Source organism: Ylistrum balloti, unplaced genomic scaffold (assembly GCF_031769215.1).
Source record: "Ylistrum balloti isolate Yb309-2 unplaced genomic scaffold, AGI_CSIRO_Ybal_v1 Utg370244, whole genome shotgun sequence".
Taxonomy (NCBI): domain Eukaryota; kingdom Metazoa; phylum Mollusca; class Bivalvia; order Pectinida; family Pectinidae; genus Ylistrum; species Ylistrum balloti.
In genome coordinates this window covers 490,294-513,286 of record NW_026782197.1, presented here as the reverse complement: position 1 = coordinate 513,286, position 22,993 = coordinate 490,294, and the positions used below count along the sequence as shown (strand labels likewise).

The 22,993-nt window shown below is 33.7% G+C and overlaps 4 protein-coding genes across 4 annotated transcripts in view; 1 reads left to right on the top strand and 3 right to left on the bottom strand.

Annotated features, from left to right (window-relative positions):
- Positions 1-359: 359 nt before the first annotated feature.
- LOC132552350 (uncharacterized) lies at positions 360-8,933 on the bottom strand. Its single transcript, XM_060216509.1, has 4 exons — positions 8,897-8,933; positions 2,806-2,913; positions 1,458-1,577; positions 360-1,114 (listed from the first exon to the last, which is right to left on the bottom strand). The coding sequence occupies exons 1-4, from the start codon at positions 8,931-8,933 to the stop codon at positions 360-362; spliced, it is 1,020 nt and encodes a 339-aa protein (XP_060072492.1).
- Positions 8,934-11,800: 2,867 nt separating this feature from the next.
- Positions 11,801-12,172, bottom strand: LOC132552349 (uncharacterized). Its single transcript, XM_060216508.1, has one exon. The coding sequence runs from the start codon at positions 12,170-12,172 to the stop codon at positions 11,801-11,803; it is 372 nt and encodes a 123-aa protein (XP_060072491.1).
- Positions 12,173-12,352: 180 nt separating this feature from the next.
- Positions 12,353-16,619, bottom strand: LOC132552354 (phosphatidylinositol N-acetylglucosaminyltransferase subunit P-like). Its single transcript, XM_060216514.1, has 5 exons — positions 16,554-16,619; positions 15,619-15,717; positions 15,316-15,388; positions 13,878-13,996; positions 12,353-13,597 (listed from the first exon to the last, which is right to left on the bottom strand). The coding sequence occupies exons 2-5, from the start codon at positions 15,698-15,700 to the stop codon at positions 13,464-13,466; spliced, it is 408 nt and encodes a 135-aa protein (XP_060072497.1). The 5' UTR covers positions 15,701-15,717; positions 16,554-16,619; the 3' UTR covers positions 12,353-13,463.
- A 300-nt stretch (positions 16,620-16,919) lies between these two features.
- Positions 16,920-22,993, top strand: part of LOC132552353 (nephrocystin-4-like) — a 39,836-nt gene continuing 33,762 nt past the window's right edge. Inside the window, exon 1 of the mRNA XM_060216513.1 lies at positions 16,920-17,072. Within this exon, the coding sequence (XP_060072496.1) occupies positions 16,920-17,072 (153 nt within the window). The remainder of the gene's footprint in view (positions 17,073-22,993) is intronic.

The window sequence follows — 22,993 nt, the reverse complement described above, 5'->3', positions numbered from 1 at the left end:
AATGTCACAGGCCAGAGATTCAGGATTCAACTGATTTCTATAACCTTTTTGGGCGTCATAGGTATGGCATGAAATTGTGTTTATCTTAGGCGACTGTTTCTTCCTTTATTTCAGCCCGCAAGGATATCATCTCTCTCAGTGGTGAGCGTATTTCTCCTGTTTTGTTTTTGTTGAGTTTATGACAATATGACCATCTTTTTCTCTGCTTCCATAAAAAAATTCACAAGCCATTCCAAAAACGAAACGTCGACCCACTTAACATGAATCTTCACTTAAATCTAATGATCTACCAACTGGACTTCTAGAGGATTAAGTAAACCGAAATCAGATGATGTCATAAGTGGAGCACTCGATTTTCATTATGGATACATTTTCTCCTTTCCTTGAATTTCTTCGTCAGTGAGACTAAGTCTCGGTGTTGCCCAAAGATAATCAAAAAGGCTGCGGAATGGATATGTCATCACACCTTTGATAATCTCGTAGTTTGAAACGATCGCTGGGTTTGGTAGATCGCCTATTTTAACACTGGTTCCACTTCTTATTTTGGCTGATACGTATTTATCATTATTTGAATCGGCAAGTGAAATCCAGACACTTAGAGAGCGTTGCTCGTAGTAATGTTCGAGAAAAACAATATCCTTCCACAGAACTATTGGTGAAAAGATATCCATAATTTTTCGAATGTTATCAACTAGAAAAAGAAACGAAACGCGTTTCTTCTCTCCCATGCTTACAGTGCTGATGAGCTTTTGTGACACTGTTGTCTCGGTCTTGTAGTTGATGTCATTCAGACATAAGGCAAGTTCTTTTCTATAGAGTTCATAGCACCAAGAAACAGACCAGTATATGTTACGTTGCTTATGATGTGTGTCACGTTGTTTGTTTAAGTGAAATAGTTTGATCGTAAATAACTTTCCAACTTTGCCGACACCATATGCATTTCCTATATCAATGTCTACGTCAAGTGCAAAATATGTCTTGTTTCTATTTCTTAAGTCGTAATGGAATATATTGAAGGTGCAAAGAGTTCTATGCACATTGATTTTCGAAATTGTTCTGTTTTGGTACACTTCCTCTCTTGACCTGGGTCGGCATATCATACTCACCTGTTCAACTTTAAAGAGATAAAAATTATTAAACTTTGTTCGACCATCTATTAGTTCTATATATATATATATATGATATGTCATTCTTTGACACTTAAACATTTCATTGGTTTGAGAGTCTTAGCAGTTCATTAAATTTGTCTCAAGAGCAACTCGATTCATCACCCCATGAAATCGACAAAAAGATTCGATGTTCAAGTGCAATTTCAATATTTTCACATTAGAAAAATAGAAAAAGAAGTTAAATGTTGCATGAAAATGACTTCTGACCTTCTTACATCTTCAAAACAGGTTTTTCGTTCTTTATATTTTTTAATTACTTCACATAAATGAATATGTTGACAAACATACCTTCCTCAAATGGTAGGATGACATTGGCGGGAAAACTGTGGATGTACACCCCAACTGTGATCACTGCCATCAATAGGAAAGCAAACCCCACACCAAGTATCCCATCCTTCAGTGATATGCCTTTCGTGAAGAGTGAAAGAAAGTAAATGCATCACAAAGGGGTGAAAACGTTCATTGAAGTAATGCGTATCATAATTTCAATATTTTGCTCGTTTGCTGTGTATGTTGCCTTGTGAACAGTCAGTCACTTTAAAGCATTATGTCACCTTAAGCAAGTAGAAATGGAAACGTTTTGCCATTAAATGTCTGGGCGTCTTCTGCATAATATCGTCAAGTAAAGTTTGGTCAATCCGAGGATATAAGTCACGTTATCAAACGCGAACATAGTTTACAACAATGAAACAAATGGGTATACAAACGAACCAACGTACAATCACAAATATATAGAATCCAGTGCAGACCACGGTGTCGACCATGAAACGTTCTCCTATTTTCTTTAATTTGTCGGGTATACACAATTGTGCACACCACAACTACATCAATGAAATGCGTATGATCGAGATAACATTCCCGTTTTGTATGTTCCGTGAACACCCACAAGGAAGGCCCCGGGTTGAAAAGAAATGTTTACATCAACGATTTGTCATTGTTGCTGTACTCATGTTATTTGAACTCATTATTGGTGCTAAGGACCAAGAGTTTTAAAACGAAGATGGGAATTAGGAAGTTCAAATGGGCTCAAAGAAATGTTTAAAACATACTCTAGAAAAACTCGAAAATAAGACGCGGCTTATGACCTTTAATTGTAAGCAAAGGCCGATTTATTTATGTAAGAAACAACGAACTTATTTTAAAGGTTGGTTTATTTCTGAGGTAGAGTACATGTATATGGGGCTGATCTGATTATAAATTAAAGTTGTTTCTTCTCACAAGTTTTTCTTCTTGTGCGATATGAAGTCGATGCTCATTAGTTTGCCTGGTGGTTCTGTTGTTGTTTTCCATACGGGAACGTGACATTTTCTCTCTTCTGGAACACTTGGTCTTAGTTTCTTTATACTTTTTCATGAAACAGCTGGTACATTCTTCTTTTGTTCATATTTTCCCTGATGTCATTGGATTTTATTTTGAATTATGATTCCGTTGAATGTCGGTATTTCTCCTGTACTGCTTTTAAATTAATTTAATGTTCTTAAAAATAACCAAAGGTAACACGTGATTGTTTCCTTGTTTCCGAACTAATTACACGTGTTTTGTTGTTTTTGTCACTGTCATGATAAACCATAAAAGTCATATTATGCAATATTCACTGTATAAAAATAAAGATATTCTAGAAAAGAAGCAGTTTTACCAGTATTATCTACATCCTCTGTGTCATTTGGCGCCATTTCCGGACCGTTGTCTTCGTTGGTTCCGAAATCTTCCTGGATGTCATCAAATTCACCATGGCGCTGGATATCTTAGAGCGTGTAAGAAAAGGAAAAACTTAAAACGTATGTCTTACTGTACCCAATAGTATGTTATGTTTTTATTTCGAATTTTATTATAGAGGAAGTATCTGACAGCTTATCTGATGAACTAAATCCCTGTTACATAACTTCTTATTAACATCATATGGTCGAAATTAATATTTCCTAATTTTTAAAAATATTCGCTTTCTCATACTTGTAATCGGTAAGAGAATGGATAGTAGGCCGATGTCAATACTTGCCAAATTTGTCAGTAGGAAGGACCGTGAACGAGTCCTTACGGCTGCCCCCGTTAAGCTTTCATCAAAACGTCAGTTCAGTGTTAACGAACAGTTACCCCCGGAAATAAATGAACGATGTCGTGTGCTATATCCAGTATTTAAGTAGGCTAAGAGAAATAATCGCCAGGCCAGACTTAAAGCTGACAAGCTTATTCAGTCATGTGACATTATTGTTTGTGTTGAAAGCAAAACCGATGATTTAGATGTTCTTAATATGCCAGATAACTATTCTTATTATGTCAAAAATAGACAGAAATGTGTCAGAAAATCTGGAGGAATTGTCATAATATACAAAACAGCATTAAAGTCACAATTAACTTTTCATAAAACTGAATCAGAATATGTCCAGTGGTTAACTCTTTCAAAAATTGATTGTCATCTATTAATTGGGTGTACTTATATACCCCCTGAAAACTCCAAATTTTCTTCGCCTGATGCGTTTTCAGAAATTGAAAATGAGATGTCATTATTTTCTAAAAATAACTGTCATGTTGCCCTTATGGGAGATTTTAATGCTAAAACACAAAAACGTGTTGATTACATTGAGCCTGATAATACTCTATCTGATGTGCTCGACATAGACACAAACAATGAGTTATACTATCAATTCATGTATGACTATGAAAACTTGAGATTGTATGATATACCATTGACAAGATATAGTGAGTGTAATGCTAGAATTAATACATATGGTATTAAGTTACTTGATCTCTGTAAACAAAACAATTTATATATAGCAAATGGACGAATTGGAAAAGATAAGTTCATTGGGAAAAAACCTGTAATGATGCAACTGTGATTGATTATCTCGTCGTATCTTTTTAATCCACTATTCTCTGATACTCATTGTAGAGTAAAATTTTCCATTTGTTGTACAAATCAAAATAGATTTAAAGAAAATACAGATTATGTTGCTACACAGATACCTGTAAAATGGAAAAATGATAAAAAACAACTTTATATAACTACTATTGAAAATGACAATGAAGGAAAATTGTCTGATATAGATAGACGTTTAAATGATTTGATGAACAAACCAAATGATGACGTAACCAGTACTGAGGTAAATAGTATTACTTCTTGTATAAGTGATTTATTCACGTCGTCAGCGAATTTAGCGTTTGGTGTTAAACATGTCCATACGAGTACCTATAAGCAAAATAGAAGAAATAATAACAAACCCTGGTTTACTAATGACTGTGCCAAGCGAAGAAAAGAATTTCACGAAGCAAAAAAGAAATATCACATTGTCAAAAGTTCATTTAATAGGAATGCACTAAAACGATGTAGTAAAAGGTATAAACAAGAATTGAATAAATGCTATAAAGCTTATCAATTTCGTGGTGAAAATAAATTAAGAGAAGCTTTTAGAGACACTCCTAAAAATTATGGGATGCCTTTAGTAAACTCAATGGGTCCAAACATTCGCAAAAGGCAAATATTTCAATTAATGAGCTATATGAATATTTCAAAAATCTTAGCACAACTCCAAATCAAGATGACGATTTTGATTTTAGTATTAAACAAGACGATCAATCTTTATTAAGTTTTAATGAGCCTATCTCAAGGGAAGAAGTTCAGAAATCTATTCAAAATTTAAAAAATAATACATCGAGTGGTATTGACGGTATTTTGAATGAGTATATTAAAAATACTAGCCATATTCTTTTACCTGTGTATGTGAAATTGTTTAATGTAATACTAAATACCGGAATAGTCCCGGAATCCTGGACAGCTGGTGTAATTAAACCAATTGATAAAAACAAAGGTGATGACATCAATCCAAATAATTACCGAGCTATTACGCTTGTTTCCTGTCTTGGAAAATTATTTACTGCAATAATCAATGAAAGATTAAATAAATATGCTGATAAAACTAACCTTATATCGAATACACAGGCAGGATTTAGAAAAGGTTACTCAACGACAGAGAATATATTTGTTCTATATGCATTAATTTCCCTATACTTCTCACAAAGAAAAAAAACTTCATTAATTTTAAAAAAGCATTTGATACCATTTGGCGAGTAGGATTATGGAAGAAATTAATTGCGTCTAATGTATGTGGGAAAGTTTTAAAAGTCACTAACAATCTATACTTAAATACTAAATCCTGTGTCAAAAACAGAAGTGAGTCATCTGATTTTTTTATTTGCAATGTCGGATTTAAACAAGGTGAGAATGTATCGCCATTTTTGTTTTCATTATACTTATATGATCTAGAACGATTTTTATCGAAAATAATGTTAATCCTCTACAAGAAATAGAAACAACATGCCTGAGACATATTGGTTTGTATCTGGAATTGTTCATTATATTGTATGCTGATGACACTGTGATGATGGCTGAGACAAAAAATAGTCTTCAAAATGCTTTAAATTGCTTTCAAAAATACTGTGAAACATGGAAACTGACTGTCAATACTCAAAAGACTAAAGTCGTCATATTTGAGAAAAGAAAAAGCAGTTGGAACTTATTCATTTACTTATAATAATGAGCCCCTAATGGTTGTAAACTCTTATTCATATCTTGCTGTACTGTTTAACTATAATGGTACGTTTGTAAAGGCTAGGACCCAATTGATAGAACAGGCTAGAAAGGTATTATATGGTCTATATAAGAAAATAAGAAATATTCCACTACCTGTTGATATCCAACTTAAACTATTTGATTCACTTGCGTCACCTATTCTATCATATGCATGTAAAATATGGGGATTCAAGAATGTAACTAGCGTTGAAAAAATACATCTACAATTTTGTAAAAGAATTCTTAAATTGAGAAGTAATACCCCAAATTATATGATATATGGGGAACTTGGTCGTTATCCACTAGAAATTAATATTAAGACCCGAATGGTGACTTTTTGGCATAGAATTATTACAGATGAGAACAAATTATCATGTATACTCTATAATTTAATGAACAAACCTCAGTCACAAGATCAAATCGATTTCAAATGGTTGAAGTTCATAAAGTCAATACTAGATAACACTGATATAGCAGTGTATGGAATAACCAACATATATGTAATGTGGATAGAATCTTTTTGAAGTCTAAAGTTAAACAAAGATTAATTGATCAGTTTATTCAGAAGTGGTACCATGACACTGATATTTCTTCACGTGGAGAAACTTACTCAATCTTTAAAAGCAAATGGGAATTAGAGACTTATTTAATTAAGCTAAACCCAGAAGACAGAAAAACATTGTGAAGATTTAGAACATCTAATTGTAAGTTACCAATCGAAACTGGTAGATGGACAGGTGTACCTCGCCAGGAAAGAATTTGTTTATTATGTAATTTAAATATTGGCGATGGGTATCATTACCTTTATCAATGTGAAAACGACTATATTAAAGAAATACATCAAAAATACTTACCTAAATACTTATACCAAAAACCAAGGAAAAGTTTGATTAATATTGGAAAAAATGGGGAAAACTTATTGCATTATAAATTATTCTTTACTTGTTTCCCCTGCTATGATAAATTAGTCAAATCCAGTTAATCCTATGTTTATCTTCATATAATATTAACAGTTATCCCTCCTATCTTTATCCTTCACCCGTCCCTCTCTGATCTTTCCCGTCCCTCTCTGATCTTTCCTTCCCCCCTTTCTGTCTCTCTCCCTCTCCCTATCTCTCTCATAAGTCACAACACAATTGCATGAAAATGTTTGAAAACTATTTCTGTAAGTAAGTATACATGTAACAGGTATGTATGTCTTCTGATTAAGGCTGAAGTATGAATGCAAGGTGATACATTTTTGACACAATGGGTATGTAAGATGTACATTATACATGTACATTCACTATTCTCCTATAGATCTATATATATGTTTTATTAATAACCCAATACTGTTCAGAGGATGCATGGTCTCATACCAAGTACATATATTATTTTTTTAATCAGTACTAGTGGTGGTTTGTGTTGTATGTGTGACATTTGGCTACTACAAGTGTGTATGTACATGTAAGCTGTATGTGTGGTTAATATCATATGTGTGGTATATTCAATACCAGTGTGCACTTGGGTTGTCTGTTGGTATGTGTGTGGTGAAAAATGAATTATCTGCTTTGTGTGTGAAGAACATAAAGTCAACAAATTTGCTGTAGTTTGAAGATTTATGATGTACAATGTATTGTTATGTGTTTGTGATAATAAAACTGATTAAAAAATAAAATATAAATAAAAATGTATGTATGTATGTATGTATGTATGTATGTATGTATGTACTTATGGTGTGTCTGGAGTGATTAATAAAACTTGTAAATAAAACTTGGTAACGTCTCGTGAGAGTGAATCAATAAACAAGAACAATGCGCCGTTTGTAAACCAGTATAAAAAAAATTTAATAGATCAATTTATACAGAAATGGAGAAACGAAACGGAAAATTCATTTAGAGGCTTATTCTATAGTAGTTTTAAAAAGTCTTTACTGCTTGAACCATACCTGACTCAACTCTCTGTTAACAACAGACGGATTTTATGCAAAATTAGATGTTAGAATTTCCCATTGAAACTGGAAGATGGCGCAATGTTCAGAGACAGGATAGGAAATGTTCTCTATGTAATACCTCAGTAGGTGACGAATTCCATTACTTATTTCAGTGAACTGATATAAGATTGATTGAACTGAGACAGAAATTCTTACCTTCATATTACTGGAGAAATCCAAACGTGTTCAAAATGTACGGATTGCTCTCAGTTTGTTATAAAAAAGTTCTAAATGCCTTTTGTTTATTTTTAAACAGTCTTGACAAAATCTTGTAAGAAAGATAATGTTTTCATTATATAAGTGATTTTATGAAACCCAAGTATATCAGCATTATAAAAAAAACCTACCAGAAGCCATGCATTTACTTTAAAACAATCTTAATCAAATATTGTGAAGAAACACCACGTTATCATTATGTAATATCAAAGGGTATTTAGATGAACTAATTGATATCAGTCTTTTAAATACACACCTGATGCTCTCTGTTTATTTTAAACAGCGTGGTGTTATAATAGCAAAGTGTATATAATGTGTAAATTGCTATCAATTTGATATCAATACTTAATACCCCATTTTATTCCAAAGTCTTAACAAAATACTATGTTATCCTTAAATAATGTGGTTTAATGAAACCAATTTGATATACAAAAGTACATAATGCCCTTTGGTTATCTTGAACAGCCGTAACAAAATATTGTGAAGCAATACTGTGTTATCATTATATAATGTGGTGTTATATTGAAGTGTATTTGAATGTACTAATTGCGATCAATATGAAAATTGAAAGTACTAAATGCATCCTGTTTATTTTAAAGTCTTAAAAATATATTTTGAAGTAACACTATGGTATCCTTATATAGCGTGATGTTATGCTACCATTTTGATTTATATAAGTAAATCGTATTGTTCTAGTTGTTATCAGTCTGATCTATGGAAGTACTGTGTACTTTGAATAGTCCTAACAAAATACAGTGAAGCGTCACGACTTTCAGTTACCATCCATTTTGTCACGTATCTATTGATATAGTATTGTTTTACCTCATGTTATACATTTTCATGTATCTGAGGATCCAATAAACTTGAAACTTGAAACTTAGTCGAACTTTCTAACAGGTCAGAGTGTGCACGGATAATACACTGGCGTGTGTGTATCCAACGAATTAATGAAAAGGGAACATTCAAGTAACTTACCGTTTAAAAGTTCTAATAACCTGTCCCTGGCTGCCATTCTCAATGTCCCTTAAAGAAAAAGAAAAACACGTGGCTGTCAAATTTTACATTTAAAGTTTTAGCATGTTTGAGTTAGCTTTCCTAAACGCTGATTCAGAATGAGAAAACAAATAATGAAACCATTCGGTTAGTAAAACTTGAAAAAAAAATAATAAAAACACGCCGAACGTAATGCTATACTCTGGGCTGTTTTCTATGCTTTCAAATCAGTGCCAGAGTTGAGGCCTACATGTTAATCTACTACAGTATATTACCTTGTTCGATCAAACCACTGTTCTATTCATATTGTCCCATATGGCTAAGCATTCAATTTTGCATTCAGTGATCGTCCAAGCGAGAACAATCATTGTCATTTCCGTTAAGAAAGATATCATTATGTCATTTAAATTTCAAACGGCTGTTAATTGCTTAAAATGCATGACATTTTTTTTAAAATAAGTAATTAGTTGTGATATGACTAACCGACCCAGGCCTTTGTCAATAGAATGTGAGTTGGATGTTAAAGACTTTATCAAATATCTATCAAGTGATTTGTGCGAAACACCTCAATCTCCCGCATTCCCATCAACACCCCTTACATGTTAAATAAGTTCGTATCTGTATTTTTCTTTCTTCATAGCATCTAAGTTAATCCCTTATTTTTCACGACGACAAAGGATGATTTGTTTGATTTCCGTAGTCCAATCGAAAACGTCATAATCAAAATATAAAGGTCAAGGTCAACGTAATATTTTAGAAAATCGTTATCAACGCTCTCATAGCTTCATTCCTTACATAGCTTTTGCCAAACCTCGTTCACTTTTAGATGGTCACATATTGGTGATGAGACTGTGTTGTCAGATTCTCAAACTTATTTATTGCATTGTCCCTTTAAAATAATTGTATAATTGTCTTTTTGTTTAAATGAATAGCAAACAATCTCATCTTTATAGATAACTTAAATGTAATAGTTCGCGGGGTCCTGTTTTGTTTCGTTAGCAGCACTCAGTATTGCAGGGTAGCCGTTGAAACAAGATACTAGAAGAATATCGTTACATCAACTACATTGAAGGCTTTTGTTATCCGCGTTCAATCTATCAATGCTATCAGATAACAAACGGATTATCTGTCATGAAGATTTCCTGAATGTCTGAACCGAATAGCTCTAATACCTTTATAATATACGCTACCAAAGGCTGAACACGTACATATTTCCGTAACGTCTGTGCAATCATACACCATGCATTTAAGGTAATATTTTTCAAAGATTGATCGTTAAATCTGGTTTCAAAATCTATATGTTCTAAGCATGTCGTTGTGTTAACAAAAAGACTTACCTTGGCTACTAAAATGTACAAGCAGAGACACAATTTTGAAACAGAACGCGAAGACTGACAACACGTCCGACAGTGACTAATTCAATATTTGGTATTTTCCAGAATGTTCATATTTTAATAACCGTGGGTGTATTCATTGCACAGGTGTTATAAATAGCCATCGGTCTGGCGTCTTTTTTGGCTCTAGTGCCAAAATCACGACATTCGATACTTAATAGATCCGATAGGAGTGTTATATACTGATGTTTAACATAGAGCAAAATCGGATGTGTATGCAATATCTGTTTTCCAGTCACAAAAAAACACGTGCTTTTTTTAAAACATATTTTAACACACTCAAAGAAAGTTCCTACAAGAGATAGGTCGTCTAGATTGACTCCTGTGAATTCAAGGACTCCTTTTTGTGACATATTTAAAAAAATAGATATTGAAACAATATGTTTATATATATATATCTGACGTCCTATTTTACATGTTCTATCAAATTCAGTACAACTAGGTACTTATGTAAGTAAGTGACCATTTAAATTTGAAATATTCAAGGTGATTTTAATCTTTCATAAATTGAGCGAATGGGCGACTGTATTATTGCATGCAGTGTTTTATTACTCTTTCTGGCATGTTTTTCTTTAAGTAAACATGAACGTGGTGGCCATGAATAATGTATGTATTTCTGTAACATACACGATATTATATAACCATGTTTGACTCCGTTCTTTATAAGTTTAGATGATTCTTTTTAAGTGTTCACGAATTATGAACTTAATCAATATTTTTATATGATGACTCTAAAGTACCATGTAAACGCAATATTACTTACCTAAACGATCTCTACATGGGGTTAAGCATGTCCATTGTGTGTTTATCGTTCTGTTCATGTGAATGCTCTCTTACTGCAGTGTACATTGGTTGGAAGCAATATCCACAACTCACATGTATCTACCGATAACTTAGGACAACAGCGTGCTGTAACCTTTTAGGGCTGTGAGTCAACACCTGATGGTAGAGTGTCAGCCATTGTTAGCTGTGTGTCGACCATTGTTAGTTGTTTGCCGACACCTCATGGTAGAGTGTCTGCCATTGTTAGTTGTTTGTCGACACCTGATGGTAGAGTGTCGGCCATTGTTAGTTGTTTGTCTACATCTGATAGTATTGTGTCGACCATTGTTAGTTGTTTGTCGACACCTGATAGTAGAGTGTCGGTCATTGTTAGTTGTTTGTCGACACCTGATGGTAGAGTGTCGGCCATTATTAGTTGTTTGTCTACATTTAATGGCAGTGTGTCGGCCATTGTTAGTTGTTTGTCTATATCTGATGGTAGAGTGTCGGCCATTGTTAGTCGTTTGTCGACACCTGATGGTAGTGTGTCGGCCATTGTTAGTTGTTTGTCGACACCTGATGGTAGTGTGTCGGCCATTGTTAGTTGTTTGTCTATATCTGATGGTAGTGTGTCGGCCATTGTTAGTTGTTTGTCTGTATCTGATGGTAGTGTATCGGCCATTGTTAGTTGTTTGTCTACACCTGATGGTAGTGTGTCGGCCATTGTTAGTTATTTGTCTATATCTGATGGTAGTGTGTCGGCCATTGTTTGTTGTTTGTCTGTATCTGATGGTAGAGTGTCGGCCATTGTTAGTTGTTTGTCTACATCTGATGGTATAGTGTCGGCCATTGTTAGTTGTTTTTCTACATCTGATGGTAGAGTGTCGGCCATTGTTAGTTGTTGGTCTACATCTGATGGTAGAGTGTCGGCCATTGTTAGTTGTTTGTCGACACCTGATGGTAGAGTGTCGGCCATTGTTAGTTGTTTGTCGACACCTGATGGTAGTGTGTCGGCCATTGTTAGTTGTTTATCTACATCTGATGGTAGAGTGTCGGCCATTGTTAGCTGTTGGTCTACATCTGATGGTAGTGTGTCGGCCATTGTTAGTTACATCTGATAGTATTGTGTCGACGGTCATTGTTAGTTGTTTGTCATTGTTTGTTGTTTGTCATTTAATGTGTGCTGGCCATCTGTTAGTTGTTTGTCTACATCTGATGGTAGAGTGTCGGCCATTGTTAGTTGTGAGATGACCATTATGAGTTGATTGATGATGAACACTAATAACATCTAGATGTTTTATCTGACAAAATTTGATTCAGAATGAAAATTGGACATTTGTAGACTGGGAACAGAAAAACTTTAAAGAAGTGATCTTTCAGATGGTAATATTCATTATAACCATCTAATAATCATTGTGTAAACAAATATTTGAATATCAAACTTCTATTTTAATAGCGCTCTATTGAAGGATATTTGAATACTTAACTTCCAGATATTAACTTGCATGTACACCTGAATACATTTGATATACCATATTTTCCTGGTGAAAAGCTGCAGATTTTTACTTCCCAGTTGAGCATGTACCGGTAGTATATATACTGATGTGGCTTATAAGTGGTTGCAAAAAAATGAAGAGTATCGTCTGAACATCGGCAGAAAATATCATATTTACCCAATTCCTATTAATATCAACCGACTTGTATTTGATGTACTACAAAATTTGTTTCTGATTGTTTCATATATTGTACATATTGTGGTACCCTGACAAGTCTTATAACAACTTGACCAGTTGTGTAAAATCATCGTAGGAATTAATAGAAGTCTACAGACAGTTGTGTTTCATTTACTATCAAGAATATACAAGCCAGGTGAGTTGTGATCCTGTGAGAACTTCTTTCTTAAGGATCTGAGTTGATTTTCCTCTTCCTGCAGTTGAGTTTTACGTCAATATGTAGACTAAAGTTAACCTTGAGAAAATCAAAATAAAATCTCTAATGACATTTGACAAACTGATTGATGTCATTTTGTAACCTCCGGTTGACCCTTGTTCATATCTAGCAAGTTTTAACTCTAACGTTGTCATGCAGCTTAGGAAGAAAGGATCTCCAGTGAGGCTTGATCAAAATCATTGTGCAGCCACTCCTTGACCATTGGCAGGCGAGGCCTCAAGTGACATTTGACCTGTCATGCAACCACTTGTTGATCATTGGAAGGTCAGATCTGCTATGGCCTTTGACCTATTTGGTTTATCTTGTCATGCAGTCTCATGTTCAACGTTGGAAGGTCAGGTCTGCAGTGACCTTTGACCATTATGGTTAATAATGGCATGCAGCCATTTGTTGAATGTTCGAAGTTCAGGTCTCCAGTAACCTTTGACTCTGTTGTCATTCAGTCACTTGTTGGCCATTGGCGTGTCGGGATCATGTAGATACAGCCTCTTGTTGACCTCTGTGATGGAGAGGTCAATTAGCGGAGGGATTGACTCGGGCTGGTATCTAGTATCTGTCTGCATAATGGTGTGGCTGTCTGCAACATAAATCAAAGATTGTCTTAAAATCTAACAAGTAATCTGTAAAACATTTCGAAGAATTATAAAGAAAATGAAATCACCAGAAGTCGAATAGTCTTTTCTAATGAACACACCATCTTCTGATCATGAGCTACTGGTATGGTATATTGATATCATTTCTGTCACCAACTTTCTGTCAATATATGGCATATCATAGTGCTGAACAAGAAAATGAATTGCAGCTTATTTATTTTGGATAGATCAAAGTCTTTTACTGCGATAGAGTTTTGTACTAACCTTTGATTATCTCCCTTGATGTCAGAGGTGGTGAGTTCAGAAAGGTCAATCCAAAGTAGACGGGGTAACTCATTAACAAGCAGAAACATAGAAATGTAGGTAAAGCAATGGCCCATTGCCTGTAAATCAAAATCAACAAGGAATTATACACCAGATTACATGAAGACATGTATTGTCAGGAAGTACATGGTCCCCTCATTGTCATCAAACTAAACACATTGTAACAAAATGAGTAAAAAATGGATTTAATAGTAACTTTGGAATGGTATGTATCGTAGATAGCAGCATCTAAGTTTAAAGTACATCAGGTCAAAAGTCAGTCAATGCTGGCCGAGGTAAAAATCCTGTGAGTGACAGGTAGTGATGCACGCCTGATAACGGGCGGGGTGTGTACCCAAGTGGTGAAGCACCGTGGCAGAATATTGCCAGTATGATGGATCAGGAAAGGTAGATGCTCTCATTGTATGTCTCGCGCTGGCGAACTTAATTGTAAGTAAACAAGATAAGAAACAATGTATAAGGTAGATAAAGATGGGAAGTTGATAACGGTTACTCCTAGTCGCACATGCCTTCATAATTAGATGCTCCGGGGGCTGGGTTATTGTTGTCCAATTGGGACTAGGCTTAAATTAAGTATTTGGGTATTATTTATACAAAGACAATAGCCAGCAGAAGTCTAGTCGAATCTGGGATCGAGTAGCTAGAGAGAGTTGGGAGTCGGACGTGGAGACGGGCAGAGTCCCATATGGGACCTGCTCCACGATGGAGCGGGCCCTGGCCAAGTTGGCCCATGGACATTTGTATGGAACTCTTTGATATGGACGGGCAGGTGTTTAGTTTTTGTCTGCCTTACACAGGTGGTTAGTTTTGGTGCCATGACATGCTGCTGTATGTTAATTAGGAACTATCTTTTGTAATGGATATTAACGCGAAGTACTAACTATGGAAAACCACTATACAATGAAATAAACGTTTCGGTCAACCCAAGTAAACACCGTGTTTAGTCATTGTGTAACAACATACAATATTATTAAGTGAGAGAAATTCTGCAGGTTTCACAGACTTTGGACCAGCTACAGATTAAAAAAAAATAAATAAATTCAGCATTTTGGACTCTGGTATGATGCTAGATTCTGGCAAATATAGAAGAAGTATTGACTGTTGAGCTTGATGACATGCATTACATTACACACTTTGTACAGCACAGGATTTGAACTTTATGTTGTACTTATTAAAAGTGGATCAAGTTATTTTAGTTCAATTTACAAAAAAATCACTCGAGGCCAAAAGTCATAAGCTTATCACTGAAACTGTGACTACTGAATCTTCAGGTTGTTGAATATAATGATGCAGTGAATATTAAACTGTAGTTCTTACATCACAATTGTGATTACATTCCTGATAGTACAATTTCTTCTATTCTGTGAATCCCACTTACTTCTGTGGCCAGTAGTCTAGCCCAAGTTGATGTAACCAGGCATCAGGTACCCACGCCCATACCAGGTACAAAACTGAAAACAAAAGAGTTCTACCAAATATCACAATCCTACAGTAAAAATTAGACTGAAAAACAGAAATATCTACACTATTTGCTTATATGTTCTTTCAAATTAAATAGAATATTCAAGTAAAAACTAATAATTATAAAAACATCAATTTGGCTCTGAATCATTTGTCTAGAAATGTAGAAATTGAAATTAGACGCACCAGTAGAAACACAAATATCCTTGTTAACACTTACAAAACAAAACAAATGCAAGCAGGTACAGGACAAATCCATAGATGGCACGTTCAGGTGTTGGTGATGGGGAGTGTTCAGGCATTCTTTAAATTTGGTCAGCTATAGACAAAAACAAAATGTAAATCTGAATTTAAAAAGTGTCATCTGATATTCTTCTACCAACAGATCAAGCTCCATCATCATACCTTACAATATCAATTTCAATATAAACTGATAAATGCTTTTTAATTAATACAGAGGTGAGAAAGATGATGCATAGAGCCAATTGTTGTCGTGTAGGTCTAACAGGAGATTCTTCTGGATTGAGATAGTTCCAGGAAAGAATAATTTACTGTATAATGCGTAAGAAGAAAACTGATGCATAGAGTTGACTCAGCATAGTTTTTGAAAATAACATAAATTTAATTAGATCTTCACTTAATGCATTCGTAAATAAAATATTCTTAATTTTTATAAAGCCATACAGAAGTGTTACCAAGATATACAAATACAACCAAGTTTTAAATTTGGAGTAAAAACATATGAAGTTAGTTATTAGCGTTAATATGAGATATATATATGTGATTTTTTTTCTATTTTTCAAAACAGATTGTCAATTTTGTTTACAATTCAATAAACCATGTTAACCGCATATAGGATAATTTGTGCTCCCCCAACCGGAATTGTGTGAAAGGTAGAAAATATTGTTTGTCCATATACTAAATGTATCTAAGCCTGATGGACTGCGGATGAGAAAATGCTATTTTTCTTTATTAAAAACTGCTTTAACACTTAACTGGACACTAATTTGTCCGAGATCTGAGGTTTAACTTTTATTCGCTGTAATGGGGGATAAGCTGGAGTTCCAGTTCATCTGAGCCGATCCAAAGAAAGATACAAGATATCTAGACACAACAACAACACAAGTACAGTATATTACATGTTACAAGACTTACGTTAACAACAGATACACTAACGTGTTAACAAGCAACTGTTGTTAGTCTACCAGCAATCACAGTCCACTGACAGGAAAACAGCTGTTAAATTCTAAAAAACGAAAAGAGCACATTGAAATACATATCCGGAAAAATATGTCTGTAAATATTCAAAACATTTAGGAATATATCGCAAAGTTTAATTGAATTCATAATGTTTATGTTCATTCCAAATATAATATTTATCTTCTTCTCCAATTCCACGACAAGGGAACCTAATAAAAAGATATTTTTTTTTTATTTTTGCTTTGTTTCCGGAGATTTAAAAGAGTACATTCCGATAATTATAATCGAATGAATTCCGGAAGTACACATTCTGTTTACATCATGGCGGCGATCGTCTCCACTGGTAAACAGTGGAAGGAATTTTTCGAGAAAAATAATCATTTGCCACCTGCAGAAAGCAGAGAACAGGCAGCCCCTGATATATCAACTCCTATATGTATAAGTCTGACTGGTGTGGAAGGTCTTTTTGGCCGTGTAAGTATTATATTTTCAAATTTATATTTTGCCGCGTGTCTGAGCATGTTTGGATGCTAAACTAAAGATATGAAATTATTTGTAATTTAGAATTTGTTTCACGCAATAAAACACAAGTTGCAAGTATTTGTAGCTGCAAATGGTATATTTATCGGCAGTTATTAAATATTATAAAAGTAGAGTACTTCTATTTTTAGCAAACAAATGCAAAAACTGTAGTAATTTGTTTTTAATCAATTTTTTCAAACATATATTGTTTTGTTTTATCTGGTGCACGTTATGATATAACTGTCTCGGCCAGAAAATTTTTCGATTACTTGTATCAGCATTTCATGGCATGAGCTGTAGAAGAATACTAATAACAGTTGTCTCCTGCAAGAGGAGAGAAGAAACTACAATTACAATGCATTTGTTTTTTTCATTGGGTTGAGGGTACTATTGTTTATCTTCTGAAAGAAAGAGGATAATTATGTTGGAGTTCCATTGCATTCTGTAATGTAGTCCAAGGATGCTTTCTTGGTAAAATATTGTACTTATCAGGCAACAGGCTTATGTATGTAAATAAGTTCACTCTTACACATTGCTGTTCAGCAAAATCATCGACACATATCAATTCAGTGTCTGGGAATAATCTAACGTTGAATAAGAAACATATAAAGATTATTTTCTGGTGCCAAAGCTTATAGTAAGGATAAATACTAGTATATATAATCTGACATGGATTTTATTTCAATTTCTTGATTTTTTTGTACATTGTATTTCTAATTATGAACATCATTTACTAGGGACTCATAGCAGCAGATAAAGCATATGTAGTACCATATATATAAATAGTCCCTGTACTGACTGGATATTAGAATCATTTAGTAATTTATAAAAGGACTATGTAATTCAAGGAGCTATATCAACCTTAATATCATCACTGATACATGAAAGAGTGTGTACATACATATACAAGTTTTGTTTGTTGACTATGGAGGGCATTTGTTGCTACCATACTATTTTAACATTATCAGTGCAACTTGCATGGGCACAAGATTGTCAAGAAAAGGTTGACAGAATTATTTATTGGAGATACCGCCTAAATCACAATCCTGCTATTTTAACAAATGACACATAAATTTTCTCTTTAATATGATCACATAGAGCAGCTTAAAACCATAGAAATGTAAGACAAGAGTATCAAAGTAAAACATCATGATCTGAAAGTTAAAAAGATGCAGATATGCAATTTATTAAAAAAATATATGTAATTTGTTTTTCTTGTAAACATCATCAGCAACAAATGACATCGAAAGGTTGAAGGATAGGTTGATCATGGATCAAGTAATAAATTTGAAGGCATCATGAATGTGGTAATGTATATACTGATATAATCACACAAAATGTACCAGTCAATGTTCTCTCAAGCAAATTTTACACTTTACAGAAGTTTATGTTCAACGTCTGTTTAGAGTATAATGCGGTGTGTGGTATTTAATGCATTTTTAAAAGATATGGTGGATAACTGTGTAACAGAGGTCATTTTTCATCTCATTGCCTCCGCTAGGAATCGAACCCAGGACCCCTGGCGTACTAGTCTGACACTCAACCAGTCGAGCTAAAGAGAAGTTCTCTCTAGCTGAGTGGTATTTTACCAGAGTTACAATACCTTTGCTTGAAAAATATTGAGATACTAATATCAGTAATTGCAAAAATTGTGTTAGAAGTGGAAATTCTTTTTTAAAACTGCTTAATTATTTAGTTTAAAGAAAGTGTATACCAGAATACACAGCATTTACAGGGCAGGACATGTCTTTTAAATTCTGTTACATCATAATCTAAATTGCACTATCACCCAGATTGTGCAGCACAAATATATCCTGTTACTTGTTTCTAGGCATTTGAAAGTTCCTGTTATGCATGAGAGTGAAATTTAATGAGGTGACAGGTCACATGGTACATGTGATGTCAAATTATTACTTTGTCATTAGTTTCACTGTCGTCTATCTGGAGTGGTTCGTTTGGACAGAGCGCCATCTTCGGTTATTCCTCTTTCAAACGCTTAAATTATTTTGCTGAAAAAAAAGAAAAATTGGTTTGATTTGGTCTTGAAATGTATCACCTTAATTGCTACTGAGAGCACATATTGGGATTTGACAAACTTCGTTTTTTTCCTCAAGAATTCTGATTTTATATACCCAGTATTCTTTATTACTTTGATTCCGAGGGCCATGACACAATAATGTACATTATGTACATGTATATAATATGTATCATTTAATCATGGCATTTTTATGACATTTGCTTTCATGAAATTCACACCATGAAAAAATTTAGTTAAGCTGTAGTTATATTAGATATATGCTATGAATCATCTCAGATAAGGGTTTTGACTTGACTGCATATAGCCATGACCAGTTGTTGCATCCCTTTAAAAAAAATAGAAAAAAAAAGTACTTCAGTTTTTTTTGTGTTGTGATACATCATTATGTAAACAATACTCTATATACAAGATAAGTTTCACTTTAAAACAATTTTGAAAATGAATAAAGACAGGACTTGTGTTGTCGTGTCTTAGTATCTAAATAAATAGAATATTGCTTTGTAACACTTTGAAGTCAGCATCACAGTACCTGAAGTTTTGCATTCAAAGTGTGCATATTCACAAGGGGTTGGGGTCAGTTTCCACGGTCATCCGCCTGCTGAGAGAGATGGAACACTGAATACTTCATACATTATTGCATCATCTTAGGCTGAAATATGGCATAATGATAAATTGTGGCCAAAACTCTTTATAGTTAGTCTTTTTGTAAAATGATGAGAATATAAATGATTGTTTCATTATTTCAACTGACGAAATGCTGTATCTGTATTCTGTACATGAAACAGGATTCAGATTTCCAGGCATCTATTTTACATCATGTATAACGATTTAGAAAGTCGGTCTTAAAAACTAAAGGGGAGTAACTCTTTCATCACTGCCTGTTTACCTTGAACACCCATGGTCATATGCAAACAAATACATGTTTATCAAAACAGTTAATTTTGTAAGAGTATATGTAAAATATTGGAAGAGAAGAAATGATTACAAAGTAGAAAATATTTTGCATGCATACAAAATAATGATATATATATATATACCAGCTATATATCTATCTTCAAAATGACATTCAAACTCATGTATGTGAGCTTTACTCTCAGATTAAGGTTTTTTGAATATGAATACAAACTGACCAGATTAAGGTTTTTGGAATATGAATACAAACTGACCAGATTAAGGTTTTTGGAGTATGAATACAAACTGACCAGATTAAGGTTTTTGGAGTATGAATACAAACTGACCAGATTAAGGTTTTTGGAATATGAATACAAACTGACCAGATTAAAGTTTTTGGAATATGAATACAAACTGACCAGATTAAGGTTTTTGGAATATGAATACAAACTGACCAGATTAAGGTTTTTAGAATATGAATACAAACTGACCAGATTAAGGTTTTTGGAATATGAATACAAACAAGACTTTCATTTGTAGCAAGGAAAGCAATGCATCGTTAAGTCATTTGAGTAAAGTGCAGCTGCTCAAATATGAAAATGAGTATTGTTATACACATGTGAGATTCTGAGCATAAAAGTTAATCAATTGTTGGAAGATTACTGAAGTTATACCTAAGCCTAATTTGCATTAATTTAATAATATGAAAATGACTGTATTTTGATTTAGAGAACAAAAGGTGCATTATTTCTTGGTGCATTTAAGATTATACAAATGTAGTAATCCAAAGATGATCTTATTTACAAAGATTGTCGAAAGGAAAATAAAAATTGACTGACCTTTTTTTTAGTAAAAACTGAATTGTTGACACAAGCAAATTATATATTTTTTCTAGGTAAAGTGTTTTTAGTACACTTACATGTGTAGCTGGTTTGTTGGTTGATTTAATTACAAGATTTTCCATGGCCATGACCCTTCCTATTCCTAGCTGTTACCTCGCTGACAACTGTTAGTGGTCTGGCATGACAAACACTAAGGGATTTACTTATTGTTGTTAAAGAATTCCACCTTATTTGAAAATGAGTTCAAATATGCACATGAAAATGCACTTCGGAAACAAGCTGTATCAGATTTCTATAACTTCATATGTAAATACAGTTACTAGGTTACCCAATTGGAGAAAAAAAGCACAAACACAAACTAGACGAGTGTCACTTTTTTCATTTCTTTGTTGTTTTTTTTAATCATTGTTACTTAAAAGGGAAATGCATTCTGTCTGATTGAAATAAATTACTTACCTTAAAATAAAAGTTATCATATGCAACAGGTATTTACAAAAGGCTTTTTAATTCAAGATTATATTTAACAGACAATTTGTATATACATTTACTAGTATATAAACAAAATTCACATGTGTTGTTACAACTATTAGATGTATGTAATTATATATATTTTAAGCCCACCATCTGATGTGGGCTATTCAAATCGCACTGCGTCTGTGGTCCGTCTGTCCATCCGTAAACAATTCTTGTTACCTCTATTTCTGGAAAGGTACTGGATGGATCTTTCTCAAATTTCATATGCAGTTTCCCCTTGATCCCTAGTTGTTTTTTATACATTTTTCTGACTGATCTGAATTCAAGATGGCCAACAGGCAGCCATCTTGGATTTTGGAAGTAAAAAATTGTTACCGCTATTTCTGGGAAAGTACTGGATGGATCTTTCTCAAATTTCATATGCAGGCTCCCCTTTGTCCCTAATTGTGCATTTTTAGCCCACCATCATCAGATGGTGGCGTATATGGTGGGGTATTAAATCGCCCTGCGTCCGTGGTCATCCGTCCGTAAACAATTCTTGTTACCGCTATTTCTGGGAAAGTACTGGATGGATCTTTCTCAAATTTCATATGCAATTTCCCCTTGGTCCCTAGTTGTGCATTGTACCTTTTTTGGACTGATTCAAATTCAAGATGGCCGACAGGCAGCCATCTTGGATTTTGGAAGTAAAAGATTGTTACCGCTATTTCTGGGAAAGTACTGAATGGATCTTTCTCAAATTTCATATGCAGGTTCCCCTTGGTCCCTAGTTGTGCATTGTACCTTTTTTGGACCGATTCGAATTCAAAATGGCCGACAGGTGGCCATCTTGGATTTTAGATGTAAAAGTTTGTTACCGCTATTTCTTGGAAAGTACTGGATGGATCTTTCTCAAATTTCATATGCAGATTCCCCTTGGTCCCTAGTTGTGCATTATACCATTTTTGGACTGATTCAAATTCAATATGGCCGACAGGCGGCCATCTTTATTTTGAAAGTAAAAGTTTGTTACCGCTATTTCTGGGAAAGTACTGGATGGATCTTTCTCAAATTTCATATGCAGGTTCCCTTTTGGTCAATAGTTGTTTATTATACCTTTTTTTGGACTGATTCTCCAGCTTTTCCATGAATTTTGGTTAGTTTGTTTATTTTAAAGTTTATGTATATATACAATAAGAGAAAATCGACTCACTTTTCAAAAATAAACAAATACAGAAATAAAAAAAAATCTTTTAATGATCTCTTCCTGCACTTAAATATAAGTAGATTTATAATCAATATTTTTTTATTTTAAAATTCATTACATTATATATGTATTTTAGAAATAGGAATACAACTTTATGTGTTCCTTGATTTAAATTGAAAGCCATGAATTATACTTGCAAGTTAATCATTTCTTGTACACTAGTAAAAAAAGTTTACAAGATTAAAGAATTTTGCTACCTTAAAGTATTGTCAGTGTTTATGTAGCCCATGGTTCAGTGGTTATTTGTTATGTAGACCATAGTTCAATGGTTATGTGTTTGTATTACTAATGATTTTATTTAAACTTATGTTTGCATAACATGTCTCCTTCAATGAAAGCTCCCAACACAAGATGAAAAAACCTTATACAAATTAAATGGACT

Coding starts and splice junctions, on each gene's coding strand:
- LOC132552350 (XM_060216509.1), bottom strand. CDS start 8,933: ATGGCAGCCAGGGACAGGTTATTAGAACTTTTAAACG. Junction 1,578..2,805: donor AGAGGATGTAGATAATACTG/GTAAAACTGCTT, acceptor TCTTCACGAAAG/GCATATCACTGAAGGATGGG. Junction 1,115..1,457: donor CATCCTACCATTTGAGGAAG/GTATGTTTGTCA, acceptor ATCTCTTTAAAG/TTGAACAGGTGAGTATGATA.
- LOC132552354 (XM_060216514.1), bottom strand. CDS start 15,700: ATGCCTGAACACTCCCCATCACCAACACCTGAACGTGCCATCTATGGA. Junction 15,389..15,618: donor GCTTGCATTTGTTTTGTTTT/GTAAGTGTTAAC, acceptor TTTTGTTTTCAG/TTTTGTACCTGGTATGGGCG. Junction 13,598..13,877: donor ATCAAGGGAGATAATCAAAG/GTTAGTACAAAA, acceptor TTTATGTTGCAG/ACAGCCACACCATTATGCAG.
- LOC132552349 (XM_060216508.1), bottom strand. CDS start 12,172: ATGGCCGACACACTACCATCAGATGTAGACCAACAGCTAACAATGGCC.